Source organism: Coenobita brevimanus, chromosome 93 (genome assembly GCF_032717465.1).
Source record: "Coenobita brevimanus isolate Jiangsu-jjx chromosome 93, ASM3271746v2, whole genome shotgun sequence".
Classification (NCBI taxonomy): domain Eukaryota; kingdom Metazoa; phylum Arthropoda; class Malacostraca; order Decapoda; family Coenobitidae; genus Coenobita; species Coenobita brevimanus.
This window is the reverse complement of record NC_137046.1, coordinates 27,041,064-27,065,715: the sequence shown is the minus strand read 5'-3', so window position 1 is coordinate 27,065,715 and position 24,652 is coordinate 27,041,064. Positions and strand designations below refer to the sequence as shown.

The window sequence follows — 24,652 nt, the reverse complement described above, 5'->3', positions numbered from 1 at the left end:
AGTTACTACATGACAGTATTGTGATACCAACTCTAACGTACGGAAGTGAAGCTTGGACATTGTTGGAAGGACACAAGTCAAGAGTGAGAACAGTGGAAATGAGTTATTTAAGAGGAGCCTGTGGAGTCACGTGGAGAGACAGGCTGACGAATGAGGATATAAAGGAGCGTTGTGGTGTGGATGTGGATGTGATAGGAAGCGTTATGAGGAACACACTGAGGTGGTTTGGCCATGTGGAGAGGATGGAGGGCGAAAGACTGACGAAGAGAGTGTATGTGAGTGAGGTGGAGGGGGGAAGAGGGAGGGGGAGGCCGAGGATGAGATGGAGGGATGGGGTGGAGAGGTATATGAGAGAGGGGGGTGTGAGTTGGGAGCAGGGCAGTGAAATGGCGGGGGACAGGGCGACTTGGAGGCGATTTGTTTGTGGCCACCCCAAACGGGATTGAGGCGTCTGGCAATAGATAGATATAGATAGATAGTTGTTCTAACCACTTCCTTCTCCACCTTTTCCTTGCTTTGTTGTTCCATAATCTCTTTCAAATTTACATTTCCTTCCTCCTGAATTTTCTTCCACCCTTTATGTTGTTCCTGATTTCCTTAATGTGCTTATCTTGCATCCTTGATTTGGATCCATACTCATCTAATTTACTTTTCATCCTGTCCCTCTCCTCTTGCATCCTCTTATTTTCCCTCTTGAGCTGTTGTATTTCATGTGAGGCAGATTCATTACTCACTTTTAATTCTGTGACTTCTCTTTGTTGTTCATCACTTCGTGTGCAAACTTTTTCCAATTTATTCTGTAGAATTTTGATCTCTTTCTCCTGCTCTAAGGTCCGTTCCTGCAACTCTGTAATTACTGCCCATGCCTTTTTTTAACTCCCAGACATTCCTCTCCGCTGTTTTCTCTACTCCTGTTACTCTTGTTTGGTTCAGCTTAGGACTTCCATTTCCCACATCATCTTCGGAGAAGCCCACAAAATCCCCCTCACCAGTTGTAAACAAAACACCATCCCTCTCAGCCATGATGCAACCATATGGAAACTATTTCCACTGTATCTTGTACTCTTTATGACCAAAACCGCGTATTTTTTTTAACTTTTGTCCAGTGGGACCACCACTCACGCACTCATTCACATATTCACAATAGGCTGGTCTCCTTTTTGCCGCTGATTCAGCAATTATTTCCCCACAATCCAGGAAGAGCTCCGTCTCTGTCGGCGACCTGTGTGTGTGTGTGTGTGTGTGTGTGTGTATTTGTTCTTGCCTTAACCAGTTGTTCTTACCTAACTGTATCTTTACAGGAATGAGTCAAGCTCGTACTATCCCATGTTTTGAACCATTTTTATATTACACGTCTTTAAATTTATGAATTGTTTTGGCACACACTATTTCATTGGGTACTGCATTCCACTGAGCAGCTGCTCTATTTGGGAAACTGAATTTCCTTATGTCTTTATCACCTCTCTTTTTGTACAGTTTCCTGCATGTCCTCTTAATGTTGCTTCCCCGTGGGTTATATATTCATTTATGTCTATTTTCTCTTTTCCTGTGATGCATTTATTTATCATAATCATGTCTCCTTTTTTCCTTCTCTCCTTTAATGTTGGTAGGTTTAATTTTTTAAGTCTTTCTTCATAGCTTAGGTCTATAGTGGCCCTTTGTGCCTTTTCAGTCTTATCTATGTGTTTTTTGAGATGTGGATTCCAGATTACTGATACATACTCCAAGGTTGGTCTGATGAATGATGTTATTGTTATGAAAGGGGATTTGTCAGTTAGGCAGCCGAGATCTTTCTCGACGTTTTCTGATATTTACGGTAGCTAGTTCCAGGATGAGTCAGAGTTGCCAGTTTGCCTGTTGTTTGTGAGCATAGTTATTTCATAAGTTATGCATTAATTTTTTGTGCTCTTTTTCTCAATGATTTATTTATGTGATTGCTTGTTAAATTATGTAATTTAAGTTCACATGGTAAATGATTTAGGGTGTTATATAACGTAGGAAGACTTTGGCATGTTTTGATGTCTCCTGGTTGGTAACTGTTGTTACTAGGGGCTGATGCAAGACCAGCACTTACCAGAATTGTGGAGAAGTAGAAGTTTCTAGTACCATGCAAGCTTATATAAGATGGGGTAGAGATTATTACAAGTTTAGTCAGGTGTCAGTTCAGTTTGAGTGAAGTGCAGTCGGGTTTTGGTTCAGTGCTGTTAGTGAAGTTTGTGAAGAGTTGCTGGCAGGCATTAGGTGTAATTACTTTCAGTGAAGATTATTTTCGGTACTTGTGTAATAAGTGAAGTGTTGGCAAGCATTAAGTGTACTAACAGTAAAGTGTTGTCAAACATTAAGTGTAATTGCAATCAGTAAAATGTGTATAGCTCCGTGCTTGTGAGAATAGTGAAGAGAAGTTGGAAAGCATTAAGTGGAATTACTTGGAAAATAAGGACAGTAAACTTTAAGGAGCCAGTGTATATTTTCGCCTCAGCTGATCTTGTGTACTGTACACCTTAAGGCTGACCATAGGAAGAACAACGCACTGGGCAATGTCCTTCCTGTACTGTACTACTGCTGTTGGAGCCTGTGGCAATGTGGGATGGGGACGTAACATTGGTGTCAGGAGTGTGGGATCATTATTTCAGGACTGCAGTGAGTCTAACCTTTGACATGGAAGCAGAAGGTGTGAAGATAAGATCTCAAGCTGGGCAGGAGGAGGAAATTTCCCTGGTGATCATCGTGAAGCTAATACAGGCACGGAGTGAACAACGAGAGGCACAAAATAAAGAGCTCAGAAACGAAATCAAAGAGCAACTACAAGCACAGAACGAAGGACAGAAAAAGCTCGAAGAACAATTACAGGCACAAAGTGTACAACTGCAGGCACAGAATGAAGAACAGAAAGAACAATATGAACAGCTTCAGGAGGCATTACAGGAGCAACAGAGGGAATTACAATTGAGGATGCAAGGACAGCTGGATGCTTTCATGGGGGAAATGAAGGAAGAGCAACAGTAGTTGAAGGAGGAAGTATACACTGAGCTACAGCAGCAGAAGTGTGAGGTAAGCAATACTGTGATGGAGTTCAGACAGCATATAGACGACCAGGTGAAGCATCTAGACAGCCAGCTGAAGATTAGCGAGGGAATAGTTACAGAGTGCAGACAGCATGTGGACAACCAGCTCATGATTTGTGAGGGAATAGTGGCAGAGTGCAGACAGCATGTACAGTAGATAACCAACTGAAGCATGTAGTTGACCATGTGAAGATAATTAGTGAGATAATTGAGGCTGTAGTGATGCCTCAGTTTTTAGGCCCCAACCCAGTGAAGTGCGTGGCTATAATGGGAGCCCAGTTAAAAAGAAACCTCAGGAATTTGATGGTACAGTATCCTGGGAAGCTTACTGTGCACAGTTTGAGTTACTTGCAGATCAGAATGGTTGGGATGATAGACAGAGGGCAGTGCAGCTTGCTACTAGCCTTAAGGGTGCCACAGTGGAAATTCTGGGCCAGATGTCAGTCATGGAGAGGAACAGTTATCAGCCCCTGGTAGAGGTGCTGGAGCGCAGATATGGAACCATGGACCAGACTGAGGTTTACAGAGCAAGATTCCGGAGCTGTGTACAGGCTAGAGGAGAATCCCTACAGCAGCTTCCTCATGATCTGGAGAGTATGGCATACAAGGCACACCCTGGAGCAGCACCTAATCTGTTGGCTATTCTACTGAGGGACCAGTTCATCGATGCTCTTGATAGTGCGGAGTTGAAAGTGCAAGTGAAGCAGGCACAACCAAGAAGCATGCAAGAAGCACTAGCCAGGGCTCTAGAATTTGAGTCCTATGTCAGGTCCAGTACATCCACAATTCAGGCAGGTCATAGTGCAAGATTCAAGGCAAGAAAGGGGCAGGTATGTGAAAAGGAAAAATTTGAGGGAAGTTGCTGGTACTGTGAAGAGCCAGGACACAGAAAAGAGGACTGCTACAAGTGGAAGAGAGAACAGGAGAAGACCGGAGGAGGCTGCTGGTTCTGCGGGAAGTCGGGGCACAAGAAGGATTGTCACGAATGGAAGAAGGAACAAGAACAGCGTAGTGCAAGGAGTTCTTCAGTTGCAACAAAAGCATGTTGGACATGTGGTCAGGTGGGACACTTCAGCTGTGAGTGTTCACATGAGAAGGATGAGGGTATATTAGTGAAGGCTGGTGACGAGAGGCAACAACCAGCCAGTTTTTCCCGGGAAGTCCCACCACTGAGGAAATGCAGGAGAATCTTGATGAATAGCGTGCAAGAAGATGGAAGAACAGACGACATGCAGTGTAGTAGGAATGGGAATCATAGGAAGAAATGCTGCTGTACTGCAGTGACAGGGCCAGTGTCAGATGAAGAAGACCTGACAAGTTGAAGGATTATTTTTTGCATAGTTAGATGTTTCATTAGGATTAAGGTTTATGTTTGTATATACTGTGGAGTTTTGTCGGGATGACAAAGTATAAGGGGGGGTGTAGTGTTATGAAAGGGGATTTGTCAGTTAGGTAGCCAAGGTCTTTCTCGATGTTTCCTGATATTTACGGTAGCTAGTTCCAGAATGAGTCAGAGTTGCCAGTTTGCCTGTTGTTTTTGAGCATAGTTATTTTGTAAGTTATGCATTAATTTTTGTGCTCTTTTTCTTTATAATGATTTATTTAAGTGATTGCTTGTTAAATTATGTAATTTAAGTTCATATGGTAAATAATTTAGGGTGTTACATAACGTAGGAAGTCTTTGGCATGTTTTGATGTCTCCTGGTTGGTAACTGTTGTTACTAGGGGCTGATGCAAGACCAGCACTTACCAGAATTGTGGAGAAGTAGAAGTTTCTAGTACAGTGCAAGCTTATATAAGATGGGGTAGAGATTATTGCAAGTTTAGTCAGGTGTCAGTTCAGTTTGAGTGAAGTGCAGTCGGGTTTTGGTTCAGTGCTGTTAGTGAAGTTTGTGAAGAGTTGCTGGCAGGCATTAAATGTAATTACTTTCAGTGAAGATTATTTTCGGTACTTGTGTAATAAGTGAAGTGTTGGCAAGCATTAAGTGTACTAACAGTAAAGTGTTGTCAAACATTAAGTGTAATTGCAGTCAGTAAAGTGTGTATAGCTCCGGTGCTTGTGAGAATAGTGAAGAGAAGTTGGAAAGCATTAAGTGGAATTACTTGGAAAATAAGGACAGTGAACTTTAAGGAGCCAGTGTTTATTTTCACCTCAGCTGTTCTTGTGTACTGTACACCTTAAGGCTGACCATAGGAAGAACAACTCACTGGGCAATGTCCTTCCTGTACTGTACTATTGCCGTTGGAGCCTGTGGCAATGTGGGGTGGGGACGTAACATTATTATCTTTCTCAGCTTGTCGTCATTTATATAATATGTGAATGCTACCCTCATATTAGCAAGCAGTGTGTACATGTTCCATACTTTTTCATTTATATGGTCAGCTGGTGATAGTCTGTTATTGATAATCACTCAAATCTTTCTCCCTTTCTTATTTGTGTAGGGTTGAACATCCTAACTTGTAGTCCCAGTCTAGACTTTTTTCAGTTTTTCCAAATTTTATTACATGGCATTTGTCCACATTGAATTCCATTTGCCATTTATTGCTTCATTCATGAAGTTTATTTAATTCTTCTTGTAGGTCTGTGCAAGAGTCTGTGTCTGTAATTTCCCATTGCAATTTTCATCATCAGCAAACATATTTAGGTAGCATCCATTTCCAATGTTGCTGTCTGTGTCATTTATATATACTGTACTATAAACATAATTGGTGCCAGCACTGAGCCTTAAGGAACTCTACTTGTCACTACTCTCCGTGACAAGTAATTTCCCCTTAGCACTGTTCTCATTTTCCTTTTACTGAGAAAATCATGCATCCAATTGTACAGTTTGCCTTGGATTCCTTCTTGATGGTACAGTTTCCATAAAAGTCTTGTGTGTGGTACTCTGTCAAATGCCTTCTTGAAATCCAAATACTGTATATAATGTCTATGCATCCATCTCTTTTCTGTATTATTTCTGCAACTCTGTCATAGTAACTTTATAGGTTAGTAACACATGATTTTCCCTTTCCAAAACCAAATTGTCTTTCTGGTATCATATTGTGTATTTCCAGGTGATTTACTCAAATTCTTCATATCAGTTTTTCAAACATCTTGCTTATGACACTGGTCAGTGATACTGGTTGGTAGTTAAGTGGATTTTGTTTACTTCCTGTCTTGAAAAGGGACTCAATGTTTGCTATCTTTCAGATATCAGGTAGTTTTCCTTGTCATAAGGATTCTCTGAATATTAAATGTAATGGCTTGCTTAGCTTTTTTGCACATTCCTGTTATACCCACCACGAAATCTCGTCAGGGCCATTGGCTTTTCCGTTATCTAATTTCCTCCTCTCTTCCTGGACCTCTTGTTTCAATATACGTATATTTGTTATTATGTGTGGGAATGCTTGTTCATTTTCATCTCTCACAAAAGTACGTTCTTCAGTAAAAAATGATTGGAATTTTTTGTTTAATACTTCACAAATATCATCTTCACTGATATAGATTTTCCCCTCATCCATGATAGACTGTATTTTATCTTTGACTTTTGCTTTGCTTTGTATGTACCTGTAAAACAACTTCAGCTGATCAGTACTTTTATTTATAATGTTTGCCTCAAACTGCCTTTGAGCTTCTCTCCTTACCCTTGTATAGTCACTACTCTTTTTACGTTGATTCGGTATACAATAATTCGCTACAACGATAACAGAAAAGTTCCACCCCAAAATCTGATTTGCAATGAATTTCACGCTGTAACGATATTGCCCTCGGAAAATTTCGTACAAAGTGCCAGGCACACACAAGGCAACAGTCACTTGTCTCAGGCAAGATGGCAGCCCCATCGTGCAGAACATTGTTTTGGTTCAATTGTGGTCCCGCCACCCATTCAAAACCCTGTCTTTTCCACTTGTTCACGTGTGCCCCCCTCCTATCATCACCTCTCAGCCAAGCATCGTGCTACAGTAGGCCTATACATTGTGTAGCACCAGGTCAACGTTACGCAAGTGTGATTGTTGTGTTGTTGCAATGATTTACTGTACGTGAGTAATGCCGCCTGTATTGGTGTGATAGTGTTTGTTTTGGTCTTGGAGACGACTTGGACCGACACAGGAAGTGATTAAGGTGGGTTGTCATTTTTGTTTCAGTCTTGGGTAGGTGACTTTGGGAAGCTGAGTTGACGTAACTCCCCTTTTATAATGTGTTTCAATCTCCTGATTTACGATAAAATTGTTATACATTAAGGTATGACCTGACGTAACCCCATCGTATAACGAGTAGTAACTGTAATCATTTCTTGCTTGCTTGTATATTTCCTCTTACTTTTATGTCCATCAGTATCTGATCCACAGCAAATCTCTTTTCTCTTTAGCATTTTTACAATCAGTATTAAACCAGTTCTTTATCCTTATTTCTGTTTCTTTGTGCAGTGGGATATAATTATGGACTCCTGTTTCATAAAATTCACAGAATTTTTTATATATAAAATTTACATCATGTCCTCTTAGCTCCTTTTCCGAATCTGTATCCATAAAGTACTTCTTTAGGTCATGATAGTTGCCCTTTTTGTAGTTTAGCCTCTTTTTATAATTTCCACTACATCTAACTGTATCATATGCTGTCCTGAAATTCTGATCTAATACTGAATGGTCGTTTTTGCCGAATGGGGGTGGCAGATTATTTTGTCAGTTTCATTTTCTTGCCTAGTAAATTTGAGATCAAATAATTAGGGGTCTTCTGATCCTCTTTTTCTGGTGTCCTCCTTTACATGTCGTGTTTGAAAAAATTCCTGTATAAGATCCAAAGCTTTTGAACCCAACAACTTTCATGGCTTTTTACATCTAAAGTATTCCAGTTTGTATTTTTGTTAAAATCTCTCATTAGTACAATTCTTTCAGATTTCTCTTCTATTCTGTATAGTAGGGTTCTTAAATGAATTGTCTTTTCTACCAGTTCTTCATATTCACCTCTATCTCATGTGTTTGTCTTGGGTGACATATATAAATTTGCCACAATTATTATCCTTTCTGATATACTAGTCTCTACTGCAATTAACTCTACTTGTGAAAGTTTAGCTATTTCTATCTCTTTTACTTGGAGTCTTTTCTTTGTTAGTATCATAACTTCTCCTCCCTTTTTTAAATTTGTCTCTTTGCCAAATACTGTAATCATCCAAATTTAAAGAGTCATTTGATATCCTTGGGGTTAATTTTTGTTTCTGTTAGACAAATAATTTGAGGCTTATTTTGTATGATAAAGTCTTTTATCTTTAATAATTTGGATACCATTCCATCTACATTTGAGTACTGGTACTTCAACTTAGCCATGTTGTTCACATATTTGATATTGGTTGAATTCACTATCTGGCTTTTATTTAGTCCCTGCTGTTTATGTCCCATTTTTTTTTTACTTGCAATCCTACTACTTTATAAACAAATTTACTTCTCTCTTCATCTGATCATGCATCATTCTTTCACTTTGCTTCTTCCCTCTTTTCCTTTAGTAATCCCCATTCCTCTTGAGTTAGGGACTTTTTTATCCACACTTCTTTGCACTCTTCTGATTCCTTACATTTGTTAGCATTTTTTAATACCCATTCTACAGTGTTCACACTTGTTTCTCTCATATTTCCCTAATCCCTTGACTTGTTTCTTTCATATATCCCTAATCCCATAAGGTCCTCTACATCTTTCTCACAGATTTCCTCTGATACTACATATATATATACACTCAACCCTCGGCTATCACTCCCAGTTGGTCGCTCTATGGCTGTGCTATAGCCGAAACCGTGATACCGAATTGAAAAACTTATGGTAATAATTCTAATTGGTGCCATGACCTCAATATTTACCCCCTAAGATACCTTTTTCGTACCACATATTAATATATAATAGTCTAAAAATGAGCGTGTTTTATGATGTGATCACGATTCTTATAAATACCCCTCACAGTTGATTCATTGATGTTATGTTTCTTCCCCACACTTCGCTTGGTCTCGCCATTCGTTTCGTTTCGTTTTTAAAGGCTCCAACATGCTTGCATGTGTCGGCCTTGGTCACCTAATGGCGGCTGTCCACGCTGCATGATCCATTGCAGCCTCCCTGTTCAGTCACTTAACCTTAAGGTCACACTTAATGACCTCGTCCCATGTCTTTCTCGGTCTGCCCCTCATAACCCCACCCCCAATATTAACACTTCTCACCTTCCTCACCCAATTATCATCCCCCATCCTCTCCACATGTCCAAACCACCTCAATCTACCTCTCCTCATCACAACACCAATACACTCCAGTCCCATCCTACCTCTCAACTCTTCCATTGTAAACCCAGCCCCTCCAGGCCTTGGACGCAGGGATGCACTGCACATCCACCTAATCATTGTCATTTCTGTACGTCTGAGCTGGCGAATGTCTTCCTCCTTCACTGCCCAGGTCTCACTGCCATACAGCATTACACTCCTAACACATGCTGCATACAAAGACCCCTTAGCACGTAGGGAGAGCCCTCTCAATGTCAGGAGAGGCAAGAGCTCCCTGAACTTCTTCCAACCACTTCTCACCCTAGCCACAGAGCTAGCTCCAGCCCCACCTCCAGCACACAACATGTCTCCCAAATAACAGAACTCTTCCACACACTCAAGAGATTCAAGCAAGTTCAATCCTTTCACGTCTGACAATCTCCACCTGCTCACCCCGGCACGCCGTACACATAAAATCAGCATTATCTCGCAGTCTACCTCTGATACCACAACATCTCTTATGCACCCATTTATCACACACACCGCACAAGATGGAATTACTTCCCACGCCCTTGTGGCAAACTGCACATGGCCACTCTCCCTCGTCTTTGACAGTACCACCACCAACCCTAGATATCATCACTTTTGTTTTATCTGCATTTACCCTTAAACCCTTTTGCCCCATACCATCTCTCCACTTCCTAAACCTTTCCTCCACCTCCCTTTCATTCTCTGCAATCAACACCAAATCATCAGCATACAACAAGTCCCACGGAGTCCGTTTCTAAAGTCACGTGAAAGGGCTTCAAGTACCATGATAAACAACATGGGACTCAAGACTGACCCCTGATGCACACCAACATTCACGGAAAACTCATCACTCAAATCTCCATTCACTCTCACCTGGGTGCGAGCACCCACATACTGTACATGGCCATAACCACCCTAACCAGCCACTCCTCCAAGCCAAGCTTTCTCATTGCCCACTTCACCACCTCTCTAGGGACTCTGTCAAAGGCCTTTTCCAAATCAACAAAAACAAAATAAAGATCCCTTCTCCTACCAATATATTTTTCCTGAAGCTGTCGAACAATGAATATGGCATCAATGGTCCCCCTACCTGGCATAAACCCAAACTGCATCTCATCAATATTCACTCTTTCTCTAATCATACCTTCTAAAACTCTCTCCATTACCTTCATTATCTGATCTAAAAGCTTTATACCTCTATAATTTCCTCTTTCCAGGGCATCACCCTTCCCTTTATACACATTTACAGTTACACTCTTCAGCCAATCATCTGGGACAACACACTCATAAATAATCCTGTTTATCAGGTCATTGACTAAACTCACCCCTGTATCGCCTGAGGCCTTCAACATTTCGGCAGTCAACCCAGACACACCTGCTGCCTTCCCCACCCTCATCCTGCCTATTGCCTCACTCACAGTAGCAGTATAAATCAAAGGCCAAGGGCCAGACACTGGATCTGCTGGCTCCAAACCTTCCCTGTCCCAGTCAAACTCCTCATTCAACAACCGGTTATAATGCTCTCTCCATGCATCTTTATTATCCTTACTGTTCACCACTACCCTTCCTGCATCAATCTTCACACACTGCTCGCCTATAATATCCCGATTATCCCTCTTCATCTGACCTGCCACCCTAAATATATTTTTCCTTTACCCATGATTTAGGTTATCAAGTACATGTAATTGTCTCTGTGACTCAGACTTTGCCCTGTATACCTCTCTCCTAGCCCTACACTTGGCAGCCAAATAGTCCTCTTTGCTACCACCCTTCTTCCATTCCCGGAAAAGTCTTCTTTTCTCCTTAATTGCAGCTTCTACACTCTCATCCCACCACCAAGTTACTTTATGTCTTGGTGGTCCTCTTGTCCAGCCACATGTTACATCAGTAACTCTCAAGAAATTGTTCTTGAGGGCTCTGTACTGTTCATTAACGCCTCTGTCTACAGCTCCCCGTTCAGCCACCACTCTCCTCATTCTCTATAAGTTTTACATTTCCAGTTTATCTGCATAACTTAGGTTCTTCCTCTTCTTTATTTCCCTGCCAGGTGCCAACATTACAGTGGGCGATGGTAGGGGGATGGGGAGGGGGTACGTTGGTCTTGGTCATATCATAAAAAAGGTTATTGTTTTCGCTGTCACTGTTCACGGTGTGATGGCGCGCACTTGAATGGTTTGGCGGGCAGGAGACTCGGTCGGGCGGCCAATAAGCACTCGGCTGGCACTGACGTCACACGACCAATCACGGAGTGAAGCTTTTGTTGGCTGGGCGGAGCACTGGAGCCTGGCCTTTTTGAAATTTTCGAACATTTGCGGTGCGCGATAGCAGGCATTTAGTGCATGATAAAGTTATTTGGGTAGTTTATTATATAGTCGTGATGGCGAGATACGCTATAGCTTAACCCATGATAGCCGAGGGTTGAGTGTATATATATATATATATATATATATATATATATATATATATATATATATATAATATAATATAATATAATATAAAAAGCTTCACTCTCATCTAAATTATCAGGACCAACTTGCTTAGCCCCAGGCTCCTGCACTCCTCGCGGAGCAATGCAGAATTAGATGATGGAAGGAAGGATATATATAATTTTATTTTTAGAGTGCAGTGTTTAATGGAAATCATATGGAGATTCTTTAGGTATGAAAGGAATGAACATGTTTGAAAGACTCATTATTGTTTTAAGGAGTTTTTTTACTTGGGAGACATATTATGTGCTGGAGATGCGGCTGGAGCTAGCTTTGTGGTTAGGGTGAGGAGTGGTTGGAGGAAGTTCTGGGAGCTATCACCTCTTCTAACGTTGAGAGGCCTCTCCTTATGTGATACGGGATTTTTGTATGCTGCTTGTGTTAGGAGTAGGGAAGAGTAAAGTGATGGTCTTTGAGAGAGGTGAAGTCAGTGAATGTACAGCGAGGTTGGATGGTGAGGAATTGGAAAATGTGAGTACGTTTAAGTACTTGGGTAGTGTGATGAGTAAGGAAGGAGGTTTGGAGGGTGAAGTGCGTGAAAGGGTACAGCAGGGAAGAAAGGTTGCTGGTTCTTTGAAAGCAGTGATAAGAAACCGGGAAGTGAGCATGGAAGTGAAAAAGTTACTACATGACAGTATTGTGATACCAACTCTAACGTACGGAAGTGAAGCTTGGACGTTGTTGGAAGGACACAAGTCAAGAGTGAGAACAGTGAAAATGAGTTATTTAAGAGGAGCCTGTGGAGTCACATGGAGAGACAGGCTGACAAATGAGGATATAAAGGAGCGTTGTGGTGTGGATGTGGATGTGATAGGAAGCGTTATGAGGAACACACTGAGGTGGTTTGGCCATGTGGAGAGGATGGAGGGTGAAAGACTGACGAAGAGAGTGTTTGTGAGTGAGGTGGAGGGGGGAAGAGGGAGGGGGAGGCCGAGGATGAGATGGAGGGATGGGGTGGAGAGGTATATGAGAGAAGGGTGTGTGACTTGGGGGCAGGGCAGTGAGATGGTGGGGGACAGGGCGACTTGGAGGCGATTTGTTTGTGGCCACCCCAAACGGGATTGAGGGGTCTGGCAATAGATAGCTAGATAGTGTTAGGAGTTTAATGCTGTATGGTAATGAGACCTGAGCACTAAAATAAGATGTATGTGTAGTGCATTCTTGAAAGCGAGGCAGGCATGGGGGGGCTAGGATTACGATTCAGGAGTTAAAAGGAAGGATGGGACTAAAATGTATTGGTCCTTTGCTGAGAAGGGGTACATGAGATGGTTTGGCATGCTGAGAAGATGCATGATGGGAATTGGGTACGAGAAATGAGAAGTGTGAACATCGGGAGAAGGGTTGCAAGGGGCAGACCATAAAAGACCTGGGATGTGGTTATAGAGCATGACCTCAAGGATAAGGGATTGAATAGAGAGGCTGCCAGAGATTGAGCAGCATGAAGAGATGCCATTTTGTGTCCAAGGCCGACTCATGCAAATATGTTGGAGTCTTCATAAGCAATGATGATATGATGCAGTAACTACCTGCTCCAGTATTTCAGCAACCATACTGTTAAGTCATATGTTGTAATTGGTTGTTGTAATTTAGGATTGCCTCAAGAGGTACTTTAGGAAAATACAGAATAACCTAGAAAGTTTTGGACAGAACACTTACAGTGTGACCTGTACAGTAATCTTCTGTGCTCTATAAATCTCTTTAGTTCCTTAAACCATTATATGCATGTTGAAATTACTGTAGATAGAATAGACTAGGATATGGTAACAGCACCATACCCTTCCAGCACTTGCTTGACTCTTGGAATCGGTCGAATATTTGTGCTTCAACGATATTGCTATAAAACACTTGCCAGCTAGTGTCTGCTACTTGCTTGCTGATATAGGTGGTTTATTCCCACTTCATTTTCCAGAACAGAAAAGTGAATGAGTTCTTTGTTTATTCAGTGGACTCAAATCATGCAGTGAAAGTTGGAGGAAGAAGAAATGAACTTAGAAGTTAAATATTACAATAATGAAAATTAAGAAAGAAAGAGAAATAAACTGCTTGAGACAAGCATTGACAACCCCTCATGTCTCTACTTATCAGGACTAATAAGAATACATAAGTTGAACTGGGATTATTGCCATTTAAGGAAACAGAGTGATGACAAAATAAATTGGTAACAAAAGGGAGATGTGGTGATGAAATGGGTTTGTGACAAAATAAGTTTTTAATTATCAGTTGGGTTGGTAATGAAATAGGCCTACCCCACCTCGATAATAGAAATGCATGCTCTGCATGGGGGACAAATGACATTTGCCAGCCACTGAGCAGTTCTTTAATCAAAGACAAGACATTGTTAATCATGTAGGAAAAATATATTGGTAGGAGAAGGGATCTTTATTTTGTTTTTGTTGATTTGGAAAAGGCCTTTGACAGAGTCCCTAGAGAGGTGGTGAAGTGGGCAATGAGAAAGCTTGGCTTGGAGGAGTGGCTGGTTAGGGTGGTTATGGCCATGTATGTGGGTGCTCACACCCAGGTGAGAGTGAATGGAGATTTGAGTGATGAGTTTTCCGTGAATGTTGGTGTGCATCAGGGGTCAGTCTTGATTCTCATGTTGTTTATCATGGTACTTGAAGCCCTTTCACATGACTTTAGAAACGGACTCCCGTGGGAGTTGTTGTATGCTGATGATTTGGTGTTGATTGCAGAGAACAAAAGGGAGGTGGAGGAAAGGTTTAGGAAGTGGAGAGATGGTATGGGGCAAAAGGGTTTAAGGGTAAATGCAGATAAAACAAAAGTGATGATATCTAGGGTTGGTGGTGGTACTGTCAAAGATGAGGGAGAGTGGCCATGTGCAGTTTGCCACAAGGGCATAGGAAGTAATTCCATCTTGTGTGGTGTGTGTGATAAATGGGTGCATAAGAGATGTTGTGGTATCAGAGGCAGACTGCGAGATAATGCTGATTTTCTGTGTGCAGCGTGTCAGGGAGAGCAGGTGGAGATTGCCAGATGTGAAAGGATTGAACTTGCTGGTGAATCTCTTGAGTGTGTGGAAGAGTTTTGTTATTTGGGAGACATGTTGTGTGCTGGAGGTGGGGCTGGAGCTGGCTCTGTGGCTAGGGTGAGAAGTAGTTGGAAGAAGTTCAGGGAGGTCTTGCCTTTTCTGACATTGAGAGGGCTCTCCCTACGTGCTAAGGGGTTTTTGTGTGCAGCATGTGTTAGGAGTGTAATGCTGTATGGTAGTGAGACCAGGGCAGTGAAGGAGGAAGATATTCACCGGCTCAGACGTACAGAAATGACAATGATTAGGTGGATGTGCAGTGCGTCCCTGCGTCCAAAGCCTGGAGGGGCTGGGTTTACGATGGAAGAGTTGAGAGGTAGGATGGGACTGGAGTGTATTGGTGTTGTGATGAGGAGAGGTAGATTGAGGTGGTTTGGACATGTGGAGAGGATGGGGGATGATAATTGGGTGCGGAAGGTGAGAAGTGTTAATATTGGGGGTGGGGTTATGAGGGGTAGACCGAGAATGACATGGGACGAGGTCATTAAGTGTGACCTTAGGGTTAAGGGACTGAACATGGAGGCTGCAATGGATCGTGCAGCGTGGAGAGCCGCCATTAGGTGACCAAGGCCGACACATGCAAGCATGTTGGAGCCTTTAAAAACGAAACGTAGGAAGGTCCACATGCCTTTCTATGGCAGTTTAATTAGAGACAAGAAACAGTGCACTCTGTTTATATCTCTCAGAATCTGAGATGATCACTGCAGTCAAATATGCCTGGGTGGTGTTGCAAGATGACCACAAGTTTTTTTCCCTGAGCTATCTCAGCGGAAGGAATGAAGAGTGAAAGTACAGTGGTTTCGCATCCAACATGTGTTTCTTTAGTATTAATATCTTTTAATATGGTAGATACTCAAAATATTCAGCAAAAAACTAAAATAGTTTAGTACAGAAATGTTAAATTAGTATGGTTTGCTTCACAGATATGCATGAGTTTTTTTTTTTTTTTTTTTTTTTTTTTTTTAAAGGTCTTTATTCTGGGAAGTTGAGAGGTACCACAGCCAATGAGAATGTGTATTGGCTGGGAAAAGTGAGATCACCAAGCATTAGTCTCATTGTGCTCAAGCAGCCTGCAAACACCATAATAGCGTGTTGGACACTACTGTATTTTTTTACTTCCTCCTACCTACTGTTATTTGTCAAGCCAACTTGCAATATTGTGTATTTGCCCATCATTGTTTACAATATTCTAGGAATTCTTCTGCCTTAAATTGGATCTTATCTGACCTAAATAATTTTCTCCATAAGGTTTATTATTTGTCCAGTATGGAATAAGTCCAGTATGGCAGTGTTATTGGATCTGATTACCATACTGGATGCGAGGCCACTGTTCTTGTTAAATGTTAAAAACCTTTAGTTTTATTTTTGCAGTAAAAACTTTAGCTGCGTTGACAGTGATTTGTAAATTTTGTCATAATTAAACAGTAGTAAATTGTCATTTTACTTTTTGTTTATAGTGAATTTAACATCATTAAGAATCACTTGCTTCTTGCTAATTTTTACACTTGTAGTTACAATAAACTTCAATTGAGTGTTTAAGGATTTGTGCTTCGGAGCTGTAAGTTTGGGGCTAAGTGTTAACTGGATCCTGCTTTGGAAGTGTAGTACATATGTTTTATATTGCAGGGGGTGTGCTTTGAGGTCTGGCTTTGAAGTGATCTAACCATTTACCACATAGATCTCAGTTTTTCTTTTCTTTTTCTTTTTCTTTCTCCTTTTTTTTTTAAATTGCATTTTCCCCCTGGCATTTCTGGTGTGTGTCCCTCTTCTAGGCACAGCTGGTCACCTCTGTGCCGCTTCCCTCCCACCCCGTCACACCAACCCTCCAGGATGAGGTAGGACACACTGGAGGGATAGTGAACACCTTAAGAAAAGCAATAAACAGTTCATATTGATGAGTCATACTGTAGTAAATTATATGATATTTAACACTGTTTCAGTTGCCCCAGTTGAATCTTGGTAGATCTCGATTTGATTAATGTACAGTAAAGTGTTGTGCTTACCATGCATGAATGAAAATTTTAACTTTGATATATTTAGAGCATTGCTCTAGCTACCAAAAGTTTCAAAATATTTTGCTTTTTAAGCCAGGGGAATTAGATAAAGGTAGATACTTTAGATGTAGTAGATGGATATGCTGTACAGTACTGTATAGCCATCTCATATTACACAGCTGAATAATATAGAAAAGCATAGCACTTGTATTAATGCTGGTAGCACCATAATGTGATGGATGCAATATGGTAAAAGTAATTAATTGTGTACAGGCACCTCTGTGTCAGAGCAATAGTGCAGCACCCATGGCCAGCAGTCACCTAGCACCCCCTCCAGTTGCTGATGTCATTACTGTAGGGGATATCACAGCTGCTGCAGCTGCTGCCACTGCTGCTTCCCTCAGACAAAATGGAGTGTCTGGCCACCACATGTCACCCCTTGACTCCAGCGCCTTCGTTAATAATCGGTCCAAACAGCTTCCTGCCAGGCTGAAGCTTTATGAATTCTACAATGCTCCCATTACAAAATTCTGGGCTCATTCTGTAAGTTTGAATATTTACTGGTAACTGTAGTTATTTTTCCATTGCAGTAACTCTGGTTATCTTAGGTTCTCTAGTGTCACAAACAAACAAATAAACAAAAATGTGTTTTGCTTTTTATCTTTTATTGGTATTTTGAAAGATAAGTTTTTCTCAACCAGTAGTTCATTTCTTTCCACTAATAACGTTGTCAGCATGGCATAGGAGGCCTTGGGAAAGCTTCTGTGCTACCGTCAAAATGGATGATTTTTAGATTAATGTTCCCTATTGCTAGCCCTAGGAGTTTAGTTCCTATAAATTGTGTGTCCCATACTGAGACTTCTAAAGGACATACATACAGTAATGCAGATTATACTTAAAGGTAAAAAACATCATCAGTGCTAAATGTCAGCCAGGTACAGTTCAGCCTTGAAAATTCAAAGTGCTTGTGTCAACAAACTGTTCAAACTTTCAAAAATTTTAGCTTTAGATAAAGAATTTATCTTATCCCTGTCATAATTCTTGTAGTTTAGTCTTGCTTTTTACAGGCATTGTAGTATGACCTATCTAACTTGCCTCAGGTGTTCTGTTTTCCAATGTTTTCATAACACTATCATTTATCTTCTATCTCTGTTACCTCAGGGTAATGATAATCATCAGTATAGTACTTGTTGCTAACCATGAAGTATTTTTCCTGTGTTTTTCTCTTTCCTCATCTTCTGTATGCCACTTGTTCTAAAACACTTTGCAAATGCATTCTTATTTAACATCGATCAATAAGTTGTAGGGGAAAATAACTTTGCATTCATCTATTTATGTAAAACAAAACTACACGAATATACACATATTTTATCATCACTTTGCATTGCATATTGGGTGATCAGCTGTGATGTTTGTTTACAACCTGACCAATGTGCATACTGCACATTGCTTACTCACAGAATGCTTGATTTATATTATTTGTGATGTATTTTGTGATAATGTACCGTACACTGATACGAGTCTGCATTATTGTAATCAAGCAGAAATATTGGAATCTCAAATTGGGATGCAATTTGTGCATATACTTTTGTGTGTGTGTGTGTGTGTGTGTGTGTGTGTGTGTGTGTTCTTACCTAATTGTTCTTACCTAATTGTATCTTTACAGGAAGAGTCAAGCTCGTACTGTCCTGTGTCTTAAACCATATTTATCGTACATATCTTTAAATTTGTGAATTGTTTTGGCATACACTATTTCATTCAGTAGTGCATTCCATTGATCAATTGCTCTGTTTGGGAAACTGAATTTCCTTACGTCTTTATCACCTCTCTTCTTATTCAGTTTTTTGCAGTGTCCTCTTGTTGATGCTTCTCCATATGTTAAGTAATCATTTATGTCTATTTTCTCCTTCCCTGATATGCACTTATATAGCATTATCATGTCACCTCTTTTCCTTCTCTCCTGTAGTGTTGGTAGATTCAGTTTATTTAGTCTTTCTTCATAGCTTAGGTCCCTTAAGCTTGGTATCCATCTTGTAGCAGCCCTTTGAACTTTTTCAATCTTGTCTATGTGCTTTTTGAAATGAGGACTCCAGACTACTGATGCATATTCCAGGGTTGGTCTAATGAATGATGTTATTATCCTTCTTAGCATGTCTTCATTTATGTATGTGAATGCTATTCTCATATTTGCAAGCAGTGTATACATGTTCTGTACCTTCTCGCTGATGTGGTCAGCCGGAGATAGTCTGTTATTGATAATCACACCTAGGTCTTTCTGTCTTTCTGATGTGTATAGGGTTTTATTTCCTAACTTATAATCCCAATCAGGTCTTTTTCCACTTTTACCAAACTTGATTACATGACACTTGTCCACATTGAATTCCATTTGCCATGTACTACTCCATTCATGAAGTTTATTTAATTCTTCTTGTAGCTCCCTACAAGAGTCTGTGCTAGTAATTCTCCTTTGTATTTTTGCATCATCTGCAAACATATTCAGATAGCTCTCATTTCCAGTGTTACTGTTTATATCATTTATATACACTAAAAACATGATTGGTGCCAGCACTGAACCCTGTGGTACTCCACTAGTCACTTCTTTCCATGATGGGTAGTTTCCTCTTAGTACTGTCCTTATTTCTCTTTTTATGAGGAAGTCTTGCATCCAACAAAACAGTTTGCCTCAATTCCTCCTTGATGGTACAGTTTCCATAAAAGTCTTTGGTGTGGTACTGTGTCAAAAGCTTTCTTGAAATCTAAATAGATACTGTCCACCCATCCTTCCCTTTCCTGTATAGTGTTTGTTACTCTGCCATAGCAGCTCAACAGATTAGTAACACATGATTTTCCTTTTCTGAAACCAAACTGTCTTTCTGTTATCATACTGTGTTCTTCTAGATGATTTACCCAAGCTTTTCTTATAAGCTTTTCTAATACCTTGCTTACAACACTGGTCAGTGATACTGGTCGGTAGTTGAGTGGATTTTGTCTGTTTCCATTCTTGAATAAGGGGACAATATTTGCTTTTTTCCAAATATCAGGTAGTTTACCTTGACTCAAGGATTTCTTGAAAATTAAAAATAATGGTTTACTTAACTCCTTTGCACATTCTTGTAATACCCAACATGAAATTTCATCAGGACCACTTGCTTTTCCTCTGTCTAATCTGCTTAACTCCTCCTGTATTACTTTTTCTGCTATTTGTATATCTGGTAGTATGTATGGCCAAAAAAGAATCACCCATTTCTGGGGGTAAAAATTTAGCCACAAGTTTGCAGCACTAGCATGACGTCATGGTACCCTGAGGCCTTCCAACGCGCTGGTTGGTTCCTGCCTCAGTTGCCCACGGGCTGCCTGAAAGAGAGGAACTCTGCCACGTCTCCCTCTCTTTTTGTGCCCTTTTTTACCGAGTTTCCCGCAGTGTTTTGGCTTTCACCACTTTGTTATGGCACCTACCCATGAACTATCGAGTGAAATCATATCCCAGATCATTGCTCTAAAGGAGGCAGGCCACCAGACAAAGGAAATTAGTGAATTGGTTGGTGTGGCTTGATCGACAGTGTGTCGGTGGTGCACATGGTTTTGAGTGGAAAACAGTGGTGACGTTCCCACAAAGAAACCGCGGTCTGGTAGGCCTAGGAAAACTTCCCCAAGGTCTGTTAATGTTTTAAAACGTGCAGTGGAATTTAATCCTCATGTGAGTGCAATGAAAATAAAGGAGAGCAACCCGGAAGTGTTTGGTGAGGTGTCTGTGAGAACGGTGTCTCGTAGAGTCCATGAACTTGGTTACACAAGTCACAGGCCTGTGAAGAAGCCTCTTCTTACAAAAAACCAGCGACTTCGTAGGCTTGCCTTTGCTAATAAATATCTTAACTGGGGTGAGGAGCAATGGTTGTCAGTGTTGTGGTCTGATGAGGCAACGTTTAGTGTCACCTGTAACAGAGGAGCACGTGTGTACCGACGCAAAGGTAGTGACCCACTTGACCCACGGTATGTAGAAAGCACAGTTAAACATCCTGATTCACTCATGGTATGGGCTTGTTTTTCTGGTCAAGGTTTGGGGAAGCTTGTTGTGCTTCCCAAGAACATAAGAGTGAATCAGGATGTTTACCTGGAGCTTCTGTGTGATCATTTACCAGACTCCTTTGAGCTAACAGGTGAATGAGTGTTTCAGCAGGACGGTGCACCTGCTCACAAGGCCAAATCGGTCACCAATTGGGTTCGTGACTGCGAGGTATCATTCATGAAAGACTGACCAGGAAATAGCCCAGACCTCAACCCGATTGAAAACCTCTGGTGCCTCGCAAAGAAGAGTCTCTAAAGGAAGGACGTGGAGCTCTCTGCCTAAGCTGGAAGCCGCCATTCGTGACTCCTGGGAGAAAATACCCCTCCAGCACCTCAGGAGCCTCCCCTTTCACTTCCAAGACTTCTCAGGTCCATGAAGAAGCGTATAGGATACCCTACGAAGCACTAAAGGTAAATAAAATGCATTATTTATGTGTTTTTTCAATGTTGAAAGGTTTGTTTCGTAGGAGGGACACAGGGCACTCGATACTTCTGACGAGCACTGTACACAGAGCGATCAAAGTAAAATATCGGGCTGCAAAGATATGGGTCAGCATGAGTGGCTTACTCTTAGCACAGACATAATCTGCCCTGCCTCCAAACCTAATGGGGTTAACTATGTCATATACAATCTTTGAAATTGCTATTTAATACTGCATGGTCACTTTTGCTGAATGGGGGTTGATACATTATATTGTCAGTATCATTTTCTTGCCTAGTAAATATAAGATCTAAAACTGATGGCTCATCAAATCCTCTTTTTCTGATGTTTTCCTTCACATGTTGTGTTAGGAAAAACTGCCCAAAATCAGGAGCTTTTAGTCCTAACAGCTTTCATGGCTTCTTACATCTAGAGTATTCCCATTTATATTTGTATTGAAATCTCCAGTTAATATGGATTCTCTCAGATTTCTCTTCCATTCAGTGTAGGTTCTTAAACTCTGAATTGTACTCTCTGCCAGGTCTTCATATTGGCTTCTTTCCCAAGTGTTTGTTCTGGGATGCATGTATAAATTAGCCACAATTAATTTCCCTTCAGATGTAGTAATCTCTGCTGCAATCAGTTCTGCTTGTGAGGGTATATCTAGGTCTATTCCTTTGATTTGCAGATTTTTCTTTGTTAATATAATTCCTCCTCCTTTTTTTAAAATTCTATCTCTTTCTCCATATATTGCGTTCTTCTAAGTTTAGGGTATCTTTTGATATCCTTGGGGTTAATTTTGTTTAAATTAGGCAAATAATATGTGGTTCCTTTTCTTTTGGTATCATCTTTCATCTCTAATAATTTAGATGCCATTCCATCTATACTTAATAATTTAGATGCCATTCCTTCTACATTTAAGTACATCATCTTAATCATCTTGTTTACATACTTGCCATAGCTTGAGTCTGTTACCTCCCTTTATTTATTACATTCTGGTTATGTACCACTTTTGTACCTGCAATCCAATTACTTTGTAAAAAATTTACTCTTCTCTTCCTCTGATCTTTCCTCATTTTTTGTTTTTTGCTCCCTCCCACTTTTCCTTTAGTGTACCCAATTCCTCTTCAGTTAGGCAGCTTTTTATCTATACTTTTTTGAATTCCTCTTTTTCCATGAGTTTGATGGCATTTTTTAATATTTCCATGCAATGTTTGCACTCTGGAATGTTACTTTCAGAGGCCTTGACTTACTTCTCTCATATTTCCCTAGCCTTTTATGTTCTTATATGTCATTCTCACAGATATCCTCTGATACATGTTGCAGTTTGTTCATTATATTTGCCATCTCCTTTTTGTCTCTTGAGATTCTGTTTTTTATTTCTTCTTCATCTATGCCTCTGATTACTATGGATTTGTTAATCTCTACAGCATCCCTGAGTAGTTTTAGGTTATTCTTTATACATTCTTTCACTTCCTTTCTTATGCTTTATCTTCTATCCATGTATCTAAATCATTCTTTGCTTTCACCATTTCAGTATATGTGGTTTGTACCTCATCTTGGTAATTTCTCACCATTTCATTTACCTGTGTCATTTTCTCTTCAGTGTTGCAACTTTGATATGTCAAACTGCATGCTTGTCTGATTTTCTCTGTATCGTTTCTGAAATCATCCCTAATTCTTTGATGGCTAACAGCTGTACATCTAATTTTACTAGCCTTTGTTCTCAGTGAATTTACCTCATTTGACAGTTCATCTATTGTTGTAGCTTTTCTCTCCATTTCCTTTATTAATTCCTCATTTTTTTTCCTTCTGTTTGCATAGCTCATACTTGATTTCTTCAATTTCTTTTTGAAAAAGATCCTTTTAGTCTCTTCACTTTTTCAACTGATTTACTGTATCGTGAGTTTCCTTTTCAACCAGTTCTGAGTAGATGTCATCATCCTGTTTTTTACCTTTGTCTCTTTCCTTAACACATTCTAAAGGCATCTTTTCAAAATATGAAGTCATCTTAAAGAAAAGATCTCTACTTACAGTTTCTGTATCACTCTGTCATCTGCCAGCCTTGATATTGTCCAACTGATGTAAGGAAATTCATCACATTCCTTGTCATTGATATAGATGTTTACTGACTTAATTCTACATTTCTTTGTTATTTCTTGTTTTACTATGTTGGATCATCACCTAAATTATCCTGATACAAGCTTAATCCATAAATAGATAGAGTTTAGGTATCCACAGAGCGGAGCTCAGTGATACACGTTCCACCTGTGTGCTGGTGGAGCAGAGTGTGTGTGTGTGTGTGTGTGTGTGTATACCTAATTGTGATATACAGGAAATGAGCTACGCTCATGGGGTCCCGTCTCTGTTTCTCAATGAGTCAAATTTAGCTTTGAACTCATTTAAGTTTTTAGACTGGACGATCTCTTTGTCCAGGCTGTTCCACAGGCCTATACATCTATAAGGAAAACTATATTTCTTGATATTCTTCCAAGTTGCTTGGTTTCTCGAGTTTCATTGTGTGTCCTCTTGTTGCTCTCTTATCCCATAAAAACAGATCTTCTTTGTCAATTTCATCTACTCCCACCATGGTCCTGAACACTGCAATCATGTCGCCTTTCTTTCTTCTTCTTCTAGGGAAGGCAAATCCAGCTTTTCCAGCCTCTCTCTGTACGACAGCTCTGCCAGACTGGGGACCATTTTGGTTGCTGTTCTTTGTATTCTCTCAATATTGTTTATATCTTTCTTTTTGTGTGGGGACCACACTACTGCTGCACATTCAAACCTAGGGCGAGTCATGGCCGCTATCAGTTTTTTCATCATCTCATCCATATACTGAAATGCTACTCTTATATTAGTCAGTTTATACGTCTCTAACTGCCTTGTTAATGTGTTTTTCAGGTGACAAACTCTCCTGGACCAGCACTCCCAAATCTTTCTCTTCTCTCACTTTTGTGATTGGTTTGTTACTCATCAAATAATTCAATGATGGCCTCTTGGTACTTTTACCCATTTCCAATATTTTACATTTCTTTGCGTTAACTTTCATTTTCCCACATCTGGCTCCAATCGGTATGTCCTGTCTAGATCCTCCTGCAGCATTTTACAATCCTCCTCAACCTCTATACCTTCCTCCAAGGTCTTTGCAACATCAGCAAACTGCATAACTGTTCACTCCATCTACCATAGCATGGCCTTTGTTTCCTTCTTTCTTTGACATTAAAAAAAAAAAAAACATAAATCAGAAACATTACTGGTGCCAACTTGCCGAGCTCCTCTGTGGGACTTCCACCTGTTACTTTCCCCTCCATCCAGACAGCCTATCCTTTATTA

At 40.5% G+C, this 24,652-nt stretch overlaps 1 protein-coding gene across 1 annotated transcript in view; it reads left to right on the top strand.

Moving 5' to 3' along the window:
- Nucleotides 1-24,652, top strand: part of Trpm (transient receptor potential cation channel, subfamily M) — a 933,145-nt gene that overhangs the window by 458,577 nt on the left and 449,916 nt on the right. The window contains exons 17-18 of the mRNA XM_080282376.1: nt 16,612-16,674; nt 17,107-17,376. Of these exons, the coding sequence (XP_080138502.1) occupies nt 16,612-16,674; nt 17,107-17,376 (333 nt within the window). The remainder of the gene's footprint in view (nt 1-16,611; nt 16,675-17,106; nt 17,377-24,652) is intronic.